Source organism: Caretta caretta, chromosome 1 (assembly GCF_965140235.1).
Source record: "Caretta caretta isolate rCarCar2 chromosome 1, rCarCar1.hap1, whole genome shotgun sequence".
Lineage (NCBI taxonomy): Eukaryota > Metazoa > Chordata > Testudines > Cheloniidae > Caretta > Caretta caretta.
In genome coordinates this window covers 21391524-21406518 of record NC_134206.1, presented here as the reverse complement: position 1 = coordinate 21406518, position 14995 = coordinate 21391524, and the positions used below count along the sequence as shown (strand labels likewise).

General features: G+C 44.9%; 1 protein-coding gene across 23 annotated transcripts in view; it reads left to right on the top strand.

Annotated features, from left to right (window-relative positions):
- DLG2 (discs large MAGUK scaffold protein 2) overlaps window positions 1-14995 on the top strand; it is a 1511004-nt gene that overhangs the window by 1133588 nt on the left and 362421 nt on the right. For 19 of the 23 annotated variants that reach the window (XM_075126424.1, XM_048840889.2, XM_048840869.2 and 16 more), the window contains one exon: window positions 13010-13165. The exons of the other annotated variants lie outside the window; for them this stretch is intronic. In XM_075126424.1, the coding sequence (XP_074982525.1) occupies window positions 13010-13165 (156 nt within the window). The remainder of the gene's footprint in view (window positions 1-13009; window positions 13166-14995) is intronic. 23 annotated transcript variants of the gene reach the window in all.

Sequence of the window (14995 nt, the reverse complement as noted above, 5' to 3'; positions counted from 1 at the left end):
TTTTCCCCTCAAAACCACACCCAACTACTAAAGAAGCCATATTTCATACCCTAATTGCCAGGAGGACATTAGCCCTTTATCTAGAGAGGACCAAACCATTTAAAAGATCTCCTAGGCTATTTGAATCTTTTGTAGACAGAAACAAGTGTTCAGCTGTTTCAAAACAGAGGTTATCAAAGTGGATCTCCAGATATATTAGGAACTGTTACAACTGAACTCTTGTTCAACCCCCTTCCAGGGTGATAGCACATTCCAAAAAATCAGTATCTACTTCTATAGCCTCACTGAAAGATGTACCAATTGCAGACATCTTGAGAGTAGCAACTTGGTCCTCTGTTCATAAGTTTTCCAGTCATTATGCATTGGTGCCTGTGGCTAGATCAGATGCTGCTGTAGGCAATGCAATTCTCTTTTCTGCTTTGGACTCTGTTCCAAACCTCCCGCTCCCTTAGGGGGATACTACTTGGGAGTTACCTGAAGTGAAGCACCCACAGGGACACATTTCAAAGAAGAAGGAGCAGTTACTCACCTTGTGCAGTAACTGGAGTTCTTCAAGATGTGTCCCGCTCAGGGTGCTCCACTGTCCTCCTTCCACTTTACTTCAGTCTGCCTTGCAGAACTTTGATGGAGACGGAACTGAGGGCAGTTCACCCACACAGCCCCATATAGTCTTGGTGCAGGGCACAAGGATGTGTGGAGGGCACGCGCAGACCCAACAGGCACCACTACCAAAATACTTTGATCAAAGGTGCAGAATGCAGGAGCACCTGAAGTGGAGCACCCACAGGGAAACACACCTCAAAGAACCCCAATTAATACACAAAGTGAGTAACCTCTCCTTAACATAAATGGCAGTTCTGTCCACACTGAGAACAAAAGGTTTGAGTAGCAGCCGAGTTAGTCGGTATCTGCAAAAAGAACAGGAGTACTTGTGGCACCTTAGAGACTAACAAATTTATTAGACCATAAGCTTTCGTGGGCTACAGCCCACTTCATTGGAAGCACAGAATGAAACATATAGTAAGAAGATATATATGCTGTGGTAAACCCAGGACAAACAGCTACAAAAGGAGGGTAGTAATTAGTCCCAGGGGATTAAAAGGCCCCTCCCTATCCACTGAGGAGAGAGAACCATGGGGCAATAAAGTTCAGCTGGAAAAGGGGTTGCTAGGGAACCAATTAGGTGCAGCTGACTCCAACTACTTGGGACCTTTTTGAACCCTCCCCTCGGTGGTAGGAGGGGGAGAGTGAGGGAATGAGAGGAGCAGGGAAGTTGCCAGTAGGCTGTTTGCAGCAAGACACTAGACCTTCCCAGTAGGGAGGCTGCACTCGCTCCCCAGAAGGGAAGGAAAACAAGCACAAGGGACTGACTAAGGAGAGGAGTAGCAGGACCCTGTGCCACCTATAAGGATTTGCCTTGCCCCAAACCTGAGTCTCCAAAGCTAAAAAGGACTGAGCCTACTGAGGCGAACAAGGTATTTTGCCACACATGGTGTGAGAAGTGGGATGTGGTGAGTGAGTAAGGCTCTGTGGCAAGCCATCTCAGGGCAGGGTGAATCACACACACAAAAAAATGGAGGATGTAGTGAAGGCATTGGTACAGGCCACTGCTGCCCAACAAGAGGCTACCAGGGTGCAGATGCTTGCCCAGCAAGAGTCAGTACGCGTCCAACAGGAGACAAACCAATGATGAACCAGGCGGCCCAAGATCGAGCCACCCTGAATGAAGTAGTGAACCAGTTAAAAGCCCTGACCATGCTGACGCACGGGCCCCAGGGAATCTGGCCGCTGCGGGCAAGCAACTATTTACAGAAGATGACTATGGACAATGATATAGAGGCATATCTCCTCGCCTTCGAGAGGATGGCACTGCGGGAGGCCTGGCCCCAAGACCAGTGGGCAGGTATCCTGGCTCCATTTCGGTGTGGGGAGCCCCAGAAGGCCTATTTCGACATAACCACAGAGACAGCTATGGATTACTCTCAGCTGAAGGTGGAATTCCTGGGAAGGTCAGGTGTGATGTCAGCCATACGGGCCCAGCACTTCCATGAGTGGAAATACTGGGACAGCAAACCACCGAGGTCCCAGCTATTTGATTTAATCCAACTTGCCCGGAAGTGGCTCCGACCTGAGATCCATGGGCCGGAGAAGATTGTGGAAATCCTCGCGTTGGACAGGTACATGAGGAGGTTGCTGCCGGACATACGGGGGTGGGTCCGCCAAAACGATCCCTCCTCCTATGATGAACTAGTTGCCCTCATAGAGAGACACCTAGCAGCCCAAGAACTTTCACGGATCCACCGGGGAAGGAAGGCGCCAGAATCGGAGACAAGTCTCTGCGCCAAAGCCCCGGTTTGCCCTAGCACCAGGCCAGACTATGGAGGGGAGGAAGGAAGCTGAAGAGCAGCCAGAGGTCCCGGGGAGACTTGAGGACAGGGGGGAGAGGCTCAGGGGATAAAGCCCAGTAGCCTGAAAAATCGGGGGCTGCCCGAGCAGGGTACCGATGTTATGCATGTGGCAAATTGGGGCATATCGCTGCCCAATGCCCAAATCTAGAAGAGCCCATGCAATGTGAACTGGGAGATAAAGGGGGACCAAGTGATCTAATAAGTCTAGTAGGGGTTGCGATGGTCCCTCATAGATACACTGGACCCGTTAAGATGAATGGTATAGAGACCACCGCGTTAGTAGGCTCGGGAAGTGCAATCATGCTGGTCTCAGGAAAGCTGGTCGGGCAGGACCAACTATCCTGGGCCAAACGCTCAGGAATATCCTGTGTGCATGGGGATGTCAGTTATTACCCGACCATCCCTGTAAAAACAGAAGTTCTTGGAAACCCCACTAAGGTGACTGTGGGAGTAGTTCCGAAACTCCCCTACCCAGTCCTTATCGGACGAGACTTCCCGGGGTTTGATAGCCTGCTCCCTGGGGAGAAGGTGGAAGAAAATAATGAACCCGGGACCCCGGTGGTGGCCCAAATAGATAACCCTCCCTCCCCCCCGGCCTTCCATGAATTTGGCCAGGATTTGTTCTCCCCGCCGGGAAAGCCCCGGAAGACTCGGAGGGAACGGAGGGCGGATAAAAGGAGGGGAACGAGGATCTTGACCCAGTACCAGAAATCTACGCTTGTAGGGGAAAGAGGTGGCTCAACGGACAGCGGGGCGGGGCAGGAGATCAACAACCCAATAGCCGGCCTTATTCCCCGGGGGTTTTCCCCGAGAGGGAGACAGAGGTAGATCCCCCTGAGTTTGGACAAATGGGGACCTCACTCGGGAATTTTGGTCAGGATCAGGCCAATGAGCCAATACACAGCAATATTTGTAAAGAAGTAGTTGAGGTAAACGGGGTCCCCGTGGAGAGATGAGTCAAGGGCCCAGGGCCATATTATGTGATTAAGGGTGATCTGCTATACAGAGTAGTCCAGGTCCCAAGAGCAAGTCGTAGAACAACTCTTGGTCCCGCAGAAACATAAGAGGGGTGTGATGGATCTAGCTCACAGCCATCTGTTTGGGGGCCATCTAGGGGTAGATAAGACCCTTGATCGGATTCTGCAGAGGTTTTTTTGGCCCGGCATTTATGCGGCTGTCCAGCGATATTGTACCTCCTGTCCAGAATGTCAGTTACATGGGCCCAGACAACACCTAAGGGCCCCTTTGGTACCTCTACCAATTATTGAAATCCCATTCGAGCGAATAGCTATGGATCTAGTAGGGCCACTGGAGAAGTCAGCCCAGGGTCATCAGTACATTCTGGTAGTACTAGATTATGCCACCCAATATCCCGAGGCCTTACCCCCACGGAACACCATGTCCAAGACCATAGCCAAAGAATTAGTCCAGATTTTTTCCAGAGTAGGGATACCTAAAGAGATCCTGACGGACCAAGGGACCCCCTTTTTGTGTCTAAGTTAATGAAGGACCTATGTACAATGCTCCATATACGGACCCTCAGGACATCAGTCTATCATCCCCAGACTGATGATCTTGTTGAATGCTTCAATAGAACATTGAAGAACATGCTACGGAAAGTGGCTAGTCGCGATGGGAAAGACTGGGACACCCTGCTGCCTTACTTGCTGTTTGCTGTATGGGAGGTTCCCCAAGCTTCCACTGGATTCTCCCCATTCGAGCTGTTATATGGTCGCCACCCCAGGGGCATATTGGACATGGCCAAAGAGGGCTGGGAAGAACAGCCGAACACGGAGAAACATCGTTGAACATGTATTGCAAATGAAAGACAGGATAGCCCAAGCTGCCCCTCTTGTGCGCAAACACCTGGAGAATCATAGAATCATAGAATATCAGGGTTGGAAGGGACCTCAGGAGGTCATTTAGTTCAACGCCCTGCTCAAAGCAGGACCAATCCCCAATTAAATCATCCAAGCCAGGGCTTTGTCAAGCCTGACCTTAAAAACTTCTAAGGAAGGAGATTCTACCACCTCCCTAGGTAACGCATTCCAGTGTTTCACCACCCTCCGAGTGAAAAAGTTTTTCCTAATATCCAACCTAAACCTCCCACACTGCAACTTGAGACCATTACTCCTTGTCCTGAGAATAGTCTAGAACCATCCTCTTTGGAACCACCTCTCAGGTAGTTGAAAGCAGCTATCAAATCCCCCCTCATTCTTCTCTTCTGCAGACTAAACAAACCCAGTTCCCTCAGCCTCTCCTCATAAGTCATGTGTTCCAGACCCCTAATCATCTCTGTTGCCCTTCACTGGACTCTCTCCAATTTTTCCACATCCTTCTTGTAGTGTGGGGCCCAAAACTGGACACAGTACTCCAGATGAGGCCTCACCAATGTCGAATAGAGGGGAATGATCATGTCCCTCGATCTGCTGGCTATGCCCCTACTTATACATCCCAAAATGCCATTGGCCTTCTTGGCAACAAGGGCACACTGCTGACTCATATCCAGCTTCTCGTCCACTGTCACCCCTAGGTCCTTTTCTGCAGAACTGCTGCCTAGCCATTCTGTCTCCAGTCTGTAGCGGTGCATTGGATTCTTCCGTCCTAAGTGCAGGACCCTGCACTTATCCTTGTTGAACCTCATCAGATTTGTTTTGGCCCAATCCACCAATTTGTCTGGGTCCCTCTGTATCCTATCCCTACCTGCCACCGTATCTACCACTCCTCCTAGTTTAGTATCATCTGCAAATTTGCTGAGAGTGCAATCCACACCATCCTCCAGATCATTTATGAAGATATTAATCAAAACCGGCCCCAGGACTGACCCTTGGGGCACTCCACTTGATACCGGCTGCCATCTAGACATAGAGCCATTGATCACTACCCGTTGAGCCCGACAATCTAGCCAACTTTCTACCCACCTTGTAGTGCATCCATCCAGCCCATACTTCTTTAACTTGCTGACAAGAATACTGTGGGAGACCGTGTCAAAAGCCTTGCTAAAGTCAAGAAACAATACATCCACTGCTTTCCCTTCATCCACAGAACCAGTAATCTCATCATAGAAAGCACTTAGATTCGTCAGGCATGACCTTCCCTTGGTGAATCCATGCTGACTGTTCCTGATCACTTTCCTCTCATGTAAGTGCTTCAGGATTGATTCCTTGAGGACCTGCTCCATGATTTTTCTGGGGATTGAGGTGAGGCTGACTGGCCTGTAGTTCCTAGGATCCTCCTTCTTCCCTTTTTTAAAGATGGGCACTACATGAGCCTTTTTCCAGTCGTCTGGGACTTCCCCTGATCGCCATGAGTTTTCGAAGATAAGATTGAGAAGGCCCAAGGGGCCCAACAGACATACTACAATCGCCAAGCAAGGACGTGGAAGTTCCAGGTGGGAGACCGGGTAATGATGCTCATACCCACGGCAGAGAGCAAGCTCTTGGCCAGGTGGCAGGGGCCATATGAGATTAATAGAAGCCATAGGAGAAGTCGACTATAAGGTCCGACAGCCGGGTCGCTGGAAGCTGGAGCAGATCTACCATATAAACCTGCTGAAACCATGGCAGGATAGAGAAGCACATGTGGTTGCACTAGGGGCATCATCCCCTAAAAGCAACCAGCCCGACCAAGTGGGAATATCCCTGGAGTTGACTCCAGAGCAATGATCTGAAGTGATCAGCCTGATTAAATGCAACCAGGATGTGTTCTCAGAAAAGCCAGGCAGGACTACTGAGGTTCACCATCACATCCTCACAGAGCCTGGAGTGAAGGTGAACATCAAGCCATACCGAATCCTGGAGGCCAAAAGAGAGGAGATCAGGACAGACGTCAGGAAAATGCTGGCCTTTAGGAGTCATTGAAGAATCTCATTGCCAATGGTCAAGTCCAGTGGTTTTAGTGCCTAAGCCGGATGGCAGCGTGAGGTTCTGCAATGACTTCCGAAAGCTGAATGAGGTGTCCCAGTTTGATGTGTACCCTATACCCCGGATAGATGAGCTAATTGACAGATTGGGAAAAGCACGGTTTATGTCTACCCTTGACCTGACCAAAGGCTGTTGGCAGATCCCCCTGGCCAAGGCCGACAAAGAGAAGACGGCCTTTGCAACTCCAGAGGGACTATATCAGTACACTGTCCTCCCATTTGGATTGCATGGGGCGCCCGCTACTTTCCAAAGGCTCATGGAAAAACTGTTGCGACCGCATGGCAAGTACGCAGCAGTCTATCTCGACAACGTTATCATATATAGCCCCAACTGGGAGACACACTTGGAGAAGGTGGAGGCAGTGCTGGATACCCTGAGGAAGGCAGGGCTGATGGCAAACCCCTCCAACTGTTCGCTCGGGCTGGCTGAAGCCAAATACCTCGGGTATATAGTGGGGAGGGGCGTGGGGAGGCCCCAACTCAACAAGTTAGAAGCTATACAGAAGTGGCCCCGACCACTCTGAAAAAAACAGGTCAGGGCATTCCTGGGACTAGTGGGGTACTATAGACAGTTCATTCCCTACTTTGCCACCAGGGCATGCCCATTAACGGACCTAACGAAAGCTCGGGGCCCAGACACAGTAAGATGGATGACCACGGCTGAAGACGCTTTTTCAGATCTACAGACAGCCCTCTGCACTGACCCCATACTCGTGGTCCCAGACTCGGGGAAGGAGTTTATCCTACAAACCGACACCTCTGATGTAGGGTTGGGGGCAGTACTTTCACAAATGGTCGGGGATGACGAACACCCCGTCCTCTTCCTCAGTAGGAAGCTACTGCCTAGGGAACGGAAATACGCCGTTGTCGAAAAAGAATGCCTGGCGGTAAAATGGGCCGTAGAAAGCCTCCGCTACTATCTACTGGACAGAGGTTTATCCTTGTCACGGACCATGCCCCTCTGCAGTGGATGCACCAAAATAAAGACAAAAATGCCAGAGTGACGAGATGGTTTCTGTCGCTTCAACCCTTCCACTTCAGAGTACAACATAGGTCTGGAATCCAACATGGCAATGCGGATGGCCTGTCGAGAGTGCACTGTTTGCCGACCCAAGTAGCCCAGCCCCATAGTGTTGGGCGGGGGGGAGGAGGGGGTGAATATGTGGTAAACCCAGGACAAACAACTACAAAAGGGGGGTAGTAATTAGTCCCAGGGGATTAAAAGGCCCCTCCCTATCCACTGAGGAGAGAGAACCATGGGGCAATAAAGTTCAGCTGGAAAAGGGGTTGCTAGGGAACCAATTAGGTGCAGCTGACTCCAACTACTTGGGACCTTTTTAAACCCTCCCCTGGGTGGTAGGAGGGGGAGAGTGAGGGAGTGAGAGGAGCAGGGAAGTTGCCAGTAGGCTGTTTGCAGCAAGACACCAGACCTTCCCAGTAGGGAGGCTGCACTTGCTCCCCAGAAGGAAAGGAAAACAAGCACAAGGGACTGACTGAGGAGAGGAGTAGCAGGACCCTGTGCTACCTATAAGGATTTGCCTTGCCCCAAACCTGAGTCTCCAAAGCTAAAAAGGACCGAGCCTACTGAGGCGAACAAGGTATTTTGCCACAATACATACAGAGAAGGTGGAAGTTGCCATACAAACTGTAAGAGGCTAATTAATTAAGATGAGCTATTACCAGCAGGAGAAAAAAAACTTTTGCAGTGATAATCAAGATGGCCCATTTAGACAGTTGACAAGAAGGTGTGAGGATACTTAACATGTGGAAATAGATTCCACATGTGTAAGACCCAGCCACTCCCAGTCTCTGTTCAAACCCAAGTTAATGGTATCTAGTTTGCATATTAATTCAAGCTCAGCAGTTTCTCGTTGGAGTCTGTTTTTGAAGCTTTTCTGTTGCAAAATTGCCATCCTTAAATCTTTTACTGAGTAGCCAGAGAGGTTGAAGTGTTGTCCTACCGGTTTTTGAATGTTATGATTCCTGATGTCAGATTTGTGTCCATTTATTCTTTTGCGTAGAGATTGTCCGGTTTGGCCAATGTACATGGCAGAGGGGCATTGCTGGCACATGATGGCATATATCACATTGGTAGATGTGCAGGTGAACGAGCCACTGATGGCGTGGCTAATGTGATTAGGTCCCATGATGGTGTCACTTGAATAAATATGTGGACAGAGTTGGCATCAGGCTTTGTTGCAAGGATAGGTTTCTGGGTTAGTGTTTTTGTTGTGTGGTGTGTGGTCGCTGGAGAGTATTTGCTTCAGGTTGGGGGGCTGTATGTAAGCGAGGACTGGTCTGTCTCCTAAGATCTGTGAGAGTGAGGGATCATTTTTCAGGATAGGTTGTAAATCTTTGATGAAAATGTATCTCATAATGTTTGGTTTTTGCTTTCCTCATGTAGTTTATTTATTCAGTAGTATAAAAATTGTGTTGTATTTGTGTTAATCACGATCAAGTGTACATCCATCTTGTATGTTTTGCTAATACTTTTGAATAAATCATGGCACATGCTTAAACTCATTTTATGAAAATGCTTCATAAGTCTTTGTTTTCAATCTGCCTCTCTATTATTTTTTATTCTGGAAGAACAGTTAAACTTCCTTGACTTTATTTTACAGAGTGGCACATTGCAAACCAGTTCTAAAAAGCCATCTTATTGTATGTTCCCTTACCTGCATCCTACAACAGATGACAGTCTGTCTCCCTGTCATAGGATTGGAGAAGAGGGGTCTACAACGTTAAATTAACAGTGGCTGATTAACCCTTGTGAAATAGTACTAGGGGCTAGGGAAGCTAACAAATGCTTACCTGTGTTAGAAAAACCATTCAGTGTAGATGTAAGTAGTCTCCTTAATTCTCCTAATATTACTTTTTTCTTCATGTAGCCATATATTATAAGTGTCACAGGAAAGATGTTGGATCAGGAGATAAGATAAGAGGATGTCTGTCTCAGGAAATGGTTCATAATATAAAAAGTTTGAGAGCTACTGGTCTAGAAGAAGACGACATCAGGACAGGGGTAATCAGTTATTTTTTGTCAAGATCCAAATTTCTTGGTCAAGTTATAATCAAGGTCCAGACTCCAGAGAAAATAATAAAAAAATAATAACAGTAATGATAAAAATAAATAAAAAGATTTTGGGGACTGTTCAAAAGCACCTGGTGGTTCAGATTTGGCCTGTGATCCACCTGTTGAGTACCCCTGCATTACGATGTCCTCATATGCTTGTTTATCTGCACAGTGACATATTTTAATATATCTAGTTTGCATTATAGACCCCTAATTTATCCTAAGTTTAATGTTCTGTTTTTAACCCTTAATTTTTATTTACTTGGGATATGTTGGTGTAAATATAAGTCTAGACTGGCACATTCAGAACCCTGACCCATTAGTATGACTTTTCTTCTAAGTTCTTGCACTAGTCCTTTCAAAGCAAATATCATGCAGCTAGGGCCCAGTTATGCAATTGTAATGTTATTAATGTTCAAAAATGACAAGTCTGAATGATACCATGGGATCTAGATAACCAGTTCAACCTAGGTTCCTGTAACTACAAGGCTCTACCATTCGATGGTGGTTATGATAGTCTCAGGTCAGTTAATAGAGGACATCACAGTGAATTAACTGATGTCCTGATTTATGCTCAGTAGGGTGGACAAGAATAAACGGAACTCCCCTTCTGCCCGTAAAACTTGTGTTTCCAAGTCAGGATTATTAGTGGAATATTGTGGGCCTACTCAGTGTCACTGTTTGTGTTAAACCTGTAAATAAAGGACTTAATATTCCAGTGCTGTGAACTGAGCATTTTTAATAGTGTTACATTTGTTTGAAAATGTTCATTAAAGCAAATTCCAGTTTTCTGCTATGCTGCCACTCCAGTGAGACTTAGGAGACTTTGTCAGAGTGAAGAATACTAACATTTTAAATTGCTTGGTTTACAAGATGGGACTCATTTCTATAGGGCTGTATGGGAGTGACTGTGTTCGTTCACATATCTGGTGATGAGTGTAATTTATGTGTTTAGGTAGATGGACTTGCACTGAATGTTTATCTTCACTGTGCTCTACTGTAATGGTTTGCTACTATCGAGTAACATAGCATTCACCACACCTCTCCTCCTTGTCTGCATGGCATGATGTTTGACCCAAAAAAAGAAGTGATGGTCACCTACTTTTATGATTTCAGTGTAATTAGATTATTACAATGTATTCACAAGACTTGTGTATGTTTGTTTCTTTTGCATGTTACATTTAAACTTATCTCTGGCTGGAAGGTCAGGCATAAAGTTATTTCTGGAAATAAATCATTAATGCTGTACATATATATTCCAGTCAGGTGTCCCGAAACAGTAGCACTCCTGCTTCATCTATTACTTGAAGTGAAGATGAGAATTTACAAGTTCTCAGTTGTTTTATTCAGTCACCAACTTAATCATGACTATGTTGGTGTTTTAAGTCACAGGGAACTCTGGTTCCATGTCACCTTTCTCTTCCAGAAGCACAATCCCTTCATAATCAGTATTACACACTGTATGAATTGGATATTTGTGCTTTTTTAGAATATATTACCCTGCAAAAAAAATCAGTTTTGAAGGAATGGAAGGCTGTATGATGATCTAAAATGACACCAAAATATCAGATGTGCTATCTCTGGATTATTACTATTTCAGACAGTACAGTAATTAATGTAGTAGGTGAATTAAAATACCCATCCAGAAAACTTTTTGTGAAACATATAGAGCATAAAAACCCTTTGTTTCCTTAAGAACATTTCCAAAGAGATAGAACAGGGATTCTCGAACTGGGGATCGTCACAAGGTTATTACGTGGGGGGGGTCGCAAGCTGTCAGCCTCCACCTGACACTTTAACCCTGCATGATCTCCAGCGTTTATAATAGTGTTAAATAGAAAAAAAGGGGTTTTAATTTATAAGGGGGGGTCGCACTCATAGGTTTGCTGTGTGAAAGGAGTCGCCAGTACAAAATTTTGAGAAACACTGGGATAGACTAAATGTTTGATAATTTTCATAACTGCCAAATTTGCTGTTTAAGTATTTTATCTCCTTCCATTTTAAATTACCATTGTAAATTTTTCATTGGGCTAAACTTGGCATAAGAGTACTCAACTCAAATGCGGATTTGTTTAGAAAGTAATTTTTCATATTGAGTAAATCAAATATTTGTAATAAGAAAATAGCAATCCCCTGAAAACCAAGGGGAAAGTGGAATTCTGTTCTGTGTAAATTGCCAAGATTTTGCGAGTGATATAACTATGATGTAGAGAGCTCTGCAAATGGGATTTTATAACAGAGCATACACTGCTATCCTGAGATTCTGGTACCTATGCAAAATAATGGCAAAAGAATCATGCTGTAAGTGCTTCATGGTTTTACAAGAAGAACTGGAAACTTCATTAGCAAGTTTTTGAGTCTGCAGCGTTTGTTGATGACTTCAAGAGGTTTCTTTAAAAAGTTTCACTATTCAATTTTAGGGCTCCCATACTTTACTCTGTATAGGTCAGGTATTAATGTTTCATACAGTGGGTCTGCTGGCAGAACCTGGGATAAAAGCACTGAGCAGTTTATTGTATTCTCAGAGTCTGGGTTTAGTATACAAGCCTCCTGCAATCACCATTCTGTCAGCAGGCCAATAGCTGACTAGTGGAGCCCACAAAGTGGAGCAGGGAGAAGAGCCAAGGCACGCGTGGATGCACTGAATCCGTGCATTTTCTGAGAGTCCTTTGCTGGCAAGCTCCAGTGGAACCTTGGCTGGCAGATGTTCCATAGGAGCAGCGGAAGTGTTGCCTTCCCCCAAGTGTGAATTCTTCCACTAGGACAGCTGTCCCTCTGGGCAACCTTCATACCCTGTGCCTACATGGTTGTAGCATGTACATAGTAAAATTCATCACTGTTCTGAGACTTCGTAGTTGCAGGATCAGGCTCTTGATGACATACTAGCTTCAAAGGATGTTGTCATTAATTTAGTGGTTTTGACAGTTCAAGCCACACTGTTATTGAGTCTGAATACAGTACACATAGCTCATCACAATAACTGTATACATTGCTTAACAGCACATTATGATGTGTGTGTCTGTATGTGTCAAAGGTGACCTGTGTTGACACATCTTGACCATAGTTTCATCTGGAAGCTCTCACCTTCTGAAGTCCATGGGTGTGGTGTTTTCAGTCAAAAATTGTGATTCATCTGTAAATTTAAGGAAAAGAAGATAAGTATATTTTGCTGAATAATAGACTTGGGCCCACATACTTTCTTCTACCATAGTGGGTATGGATGCAACACTTTACTGATGGGGGACAGAAAGTTGTGTGTGTGTGTGTTGTTTTTTGATATGTATAAAGAACAGATCCATTGGGAAAATACATCAGTGAGCTTCAGAAGGTAGGACGTGGCCCTTTCAGTCAGAGCCACAGAAAATGAGACAATTTTATGGTACAAGTATATTACCTTCATCCTTCTATACAACAGTCTTGTATGCAATGACACTGTTTAATCAAGTTCTAATTTCTGACTTAACAGCACATTGTACTGACCAAAAGTTCTGCTGAAAATTTGATAGGTTTTTGTTGCATGCTTTTACATTCGGATCGTTGCATAATCTGTATGTTCTTGCACATTACTACACATCTAATTTTTTACTCTTGTCTCTGTACCACCAGGCCTCCTGAACCTGTTTACAGCACTGTGAACAAACTGTGTGATAAAGCACCTTCTCCTAGGCACTATTCCCCTGTCGAGTGTGACAAAAGCTTCCTTCTTACAGCTCCCTATCCCCACTACCACATAGGCCTGCTCCCTGACTCTGAGATCACAAGGTACTGCATGTGTTTCTACCTCACTTCCTTTACTGGATTGCATGAGCATCACTAAAGTTGTTTTGTCATCTCCACCTCGCTGTAAAGCTCCCCCTTCTAAGCCTTGCACTTGTCTTTAACCTGGCTTCCACCTCTGCAACATCGTACTGTGGGAGATATATGCTACCTCAATATAATGTTGGTAGTCAAGAGCTGAGGGGGTATACAGGCAGTGTTTGTATCTCTAGGAATGATGCTTTCAGTGTTTCACATGTTATATATCATATGCTATAGCCTAACCTAGCGTTTTTTTACTTCAGAGCTGAAAAGTGACCAAGACTTCACCGTAAGTTGTAGGAGTTAGGGTTGATGCCATACATTTATTTCCGCTCTGCTTGTGATTTGAGAGGTAACAAAGACTAATTACCCCTCCAAGCCAAATTCTGACTCAGTATCTGAAATGTTGTATTCCCTCAGGTGGCTATGTTATGACAGGAGAGTTTGCCAAACTCAAAATATTGAGAATGAACATAATCAAAAAGTTGAATACAAATTGTGTTTAATGTTGCCTGGAACTTATGATAGATATTTAATCAGGGAAAACGTATTCAGGCCAAAGTCCTCTTTATAAGTACTCTTCAAAACTGTATCCACGGATAACTTAGTTACTATAAGCAAACAAAGCAGTGGTTTTGGAGAAAAAAAGAGATTTAGGCTTAAATTTTCAAAAGTAACTGATGATTTCTGGATGCCTTAGTTTTTGGGTGTGCAACTTGAGACATCTTAAAGGAGCCTGATCCTCAGAAAGTGCTTGGGCATCCATCCTCTGAAAATCAAGGCCTCTTCAAGGTGTCACAAATTGGGCAGTCAAATATTGAGACACCCAAAATCACAAATCCCTTATGTAGGTCTTAATCATTGGGTCAAAGAGATTTTTAGAAGTCTGTGTTGCAAATGTGAAATAACAGAACTTGTCTAGTACTTGGCCTAAAAGTTACTAACCTTAAATCCACTTGTAAGAAAGGGCAGTGTTTGTCTCAACGAGATTAAGTATGTGTTTTTTATGGTGTCTAAAGGGTGAACACGATGCTTTCAGCACAGGGTCTTTCTAACAAAGTCTCTTGTAAATCAAACCATGTGAAAGTGGGTTTTTTTTTTCTGAATTTAAGTGTTAATCTGGTCAGTCAATGAGTAGGGATGTTCTCCATAAAACCAATTTATAGAAAATTTTGCTACTGTGTAATAAACTATTAGTTTAGAAAGTATGTGTGCAGTACTATACGTAGTAATATGCTATAGGTATTAATACAGAATGAACTCTGGAATCCTAGGTATTCCCAGGGTCCATATTACCTTCAAATATATCCTCCCCTCCTTCAAATCTCTCTTCAATCCCTACTGTTGCTACAAGAAATCAGCCAATCAAACATGGTTTGGTTGGGTATCAGCTGGCAATAGCTGGTTTTACCCTTAACATAAAAAGGGCAAACACACATGCATACAGTGAGATGCTTGGAATGATCAGGGAACTGCACGTCGTGCAATAGCCAGCCTATGTACCAGTCTTATCTGATCTTCATTATTCTAATACTCTCTCCCCACTTCTCATTTTTCACACTCATTTGTTGCATCCTGCCTCAGTTTAGATCGAGCTCTTCAGGTCGTCATTTCCTGTGAGTTTGTGTAGCACCTTTAGGTGCTACTGCAATACAAATACCGGAGTTATTTAGCTTGTAAGCTGTTTGGGGCAGGGACCATCTTTTTGTTCTGTGTTTGTACAGTGCCTAGCATGATGGGGTCCTGGTCTGTTACTGGGGCTTTTAGGCATTATAACAATACAAAAATAAATAC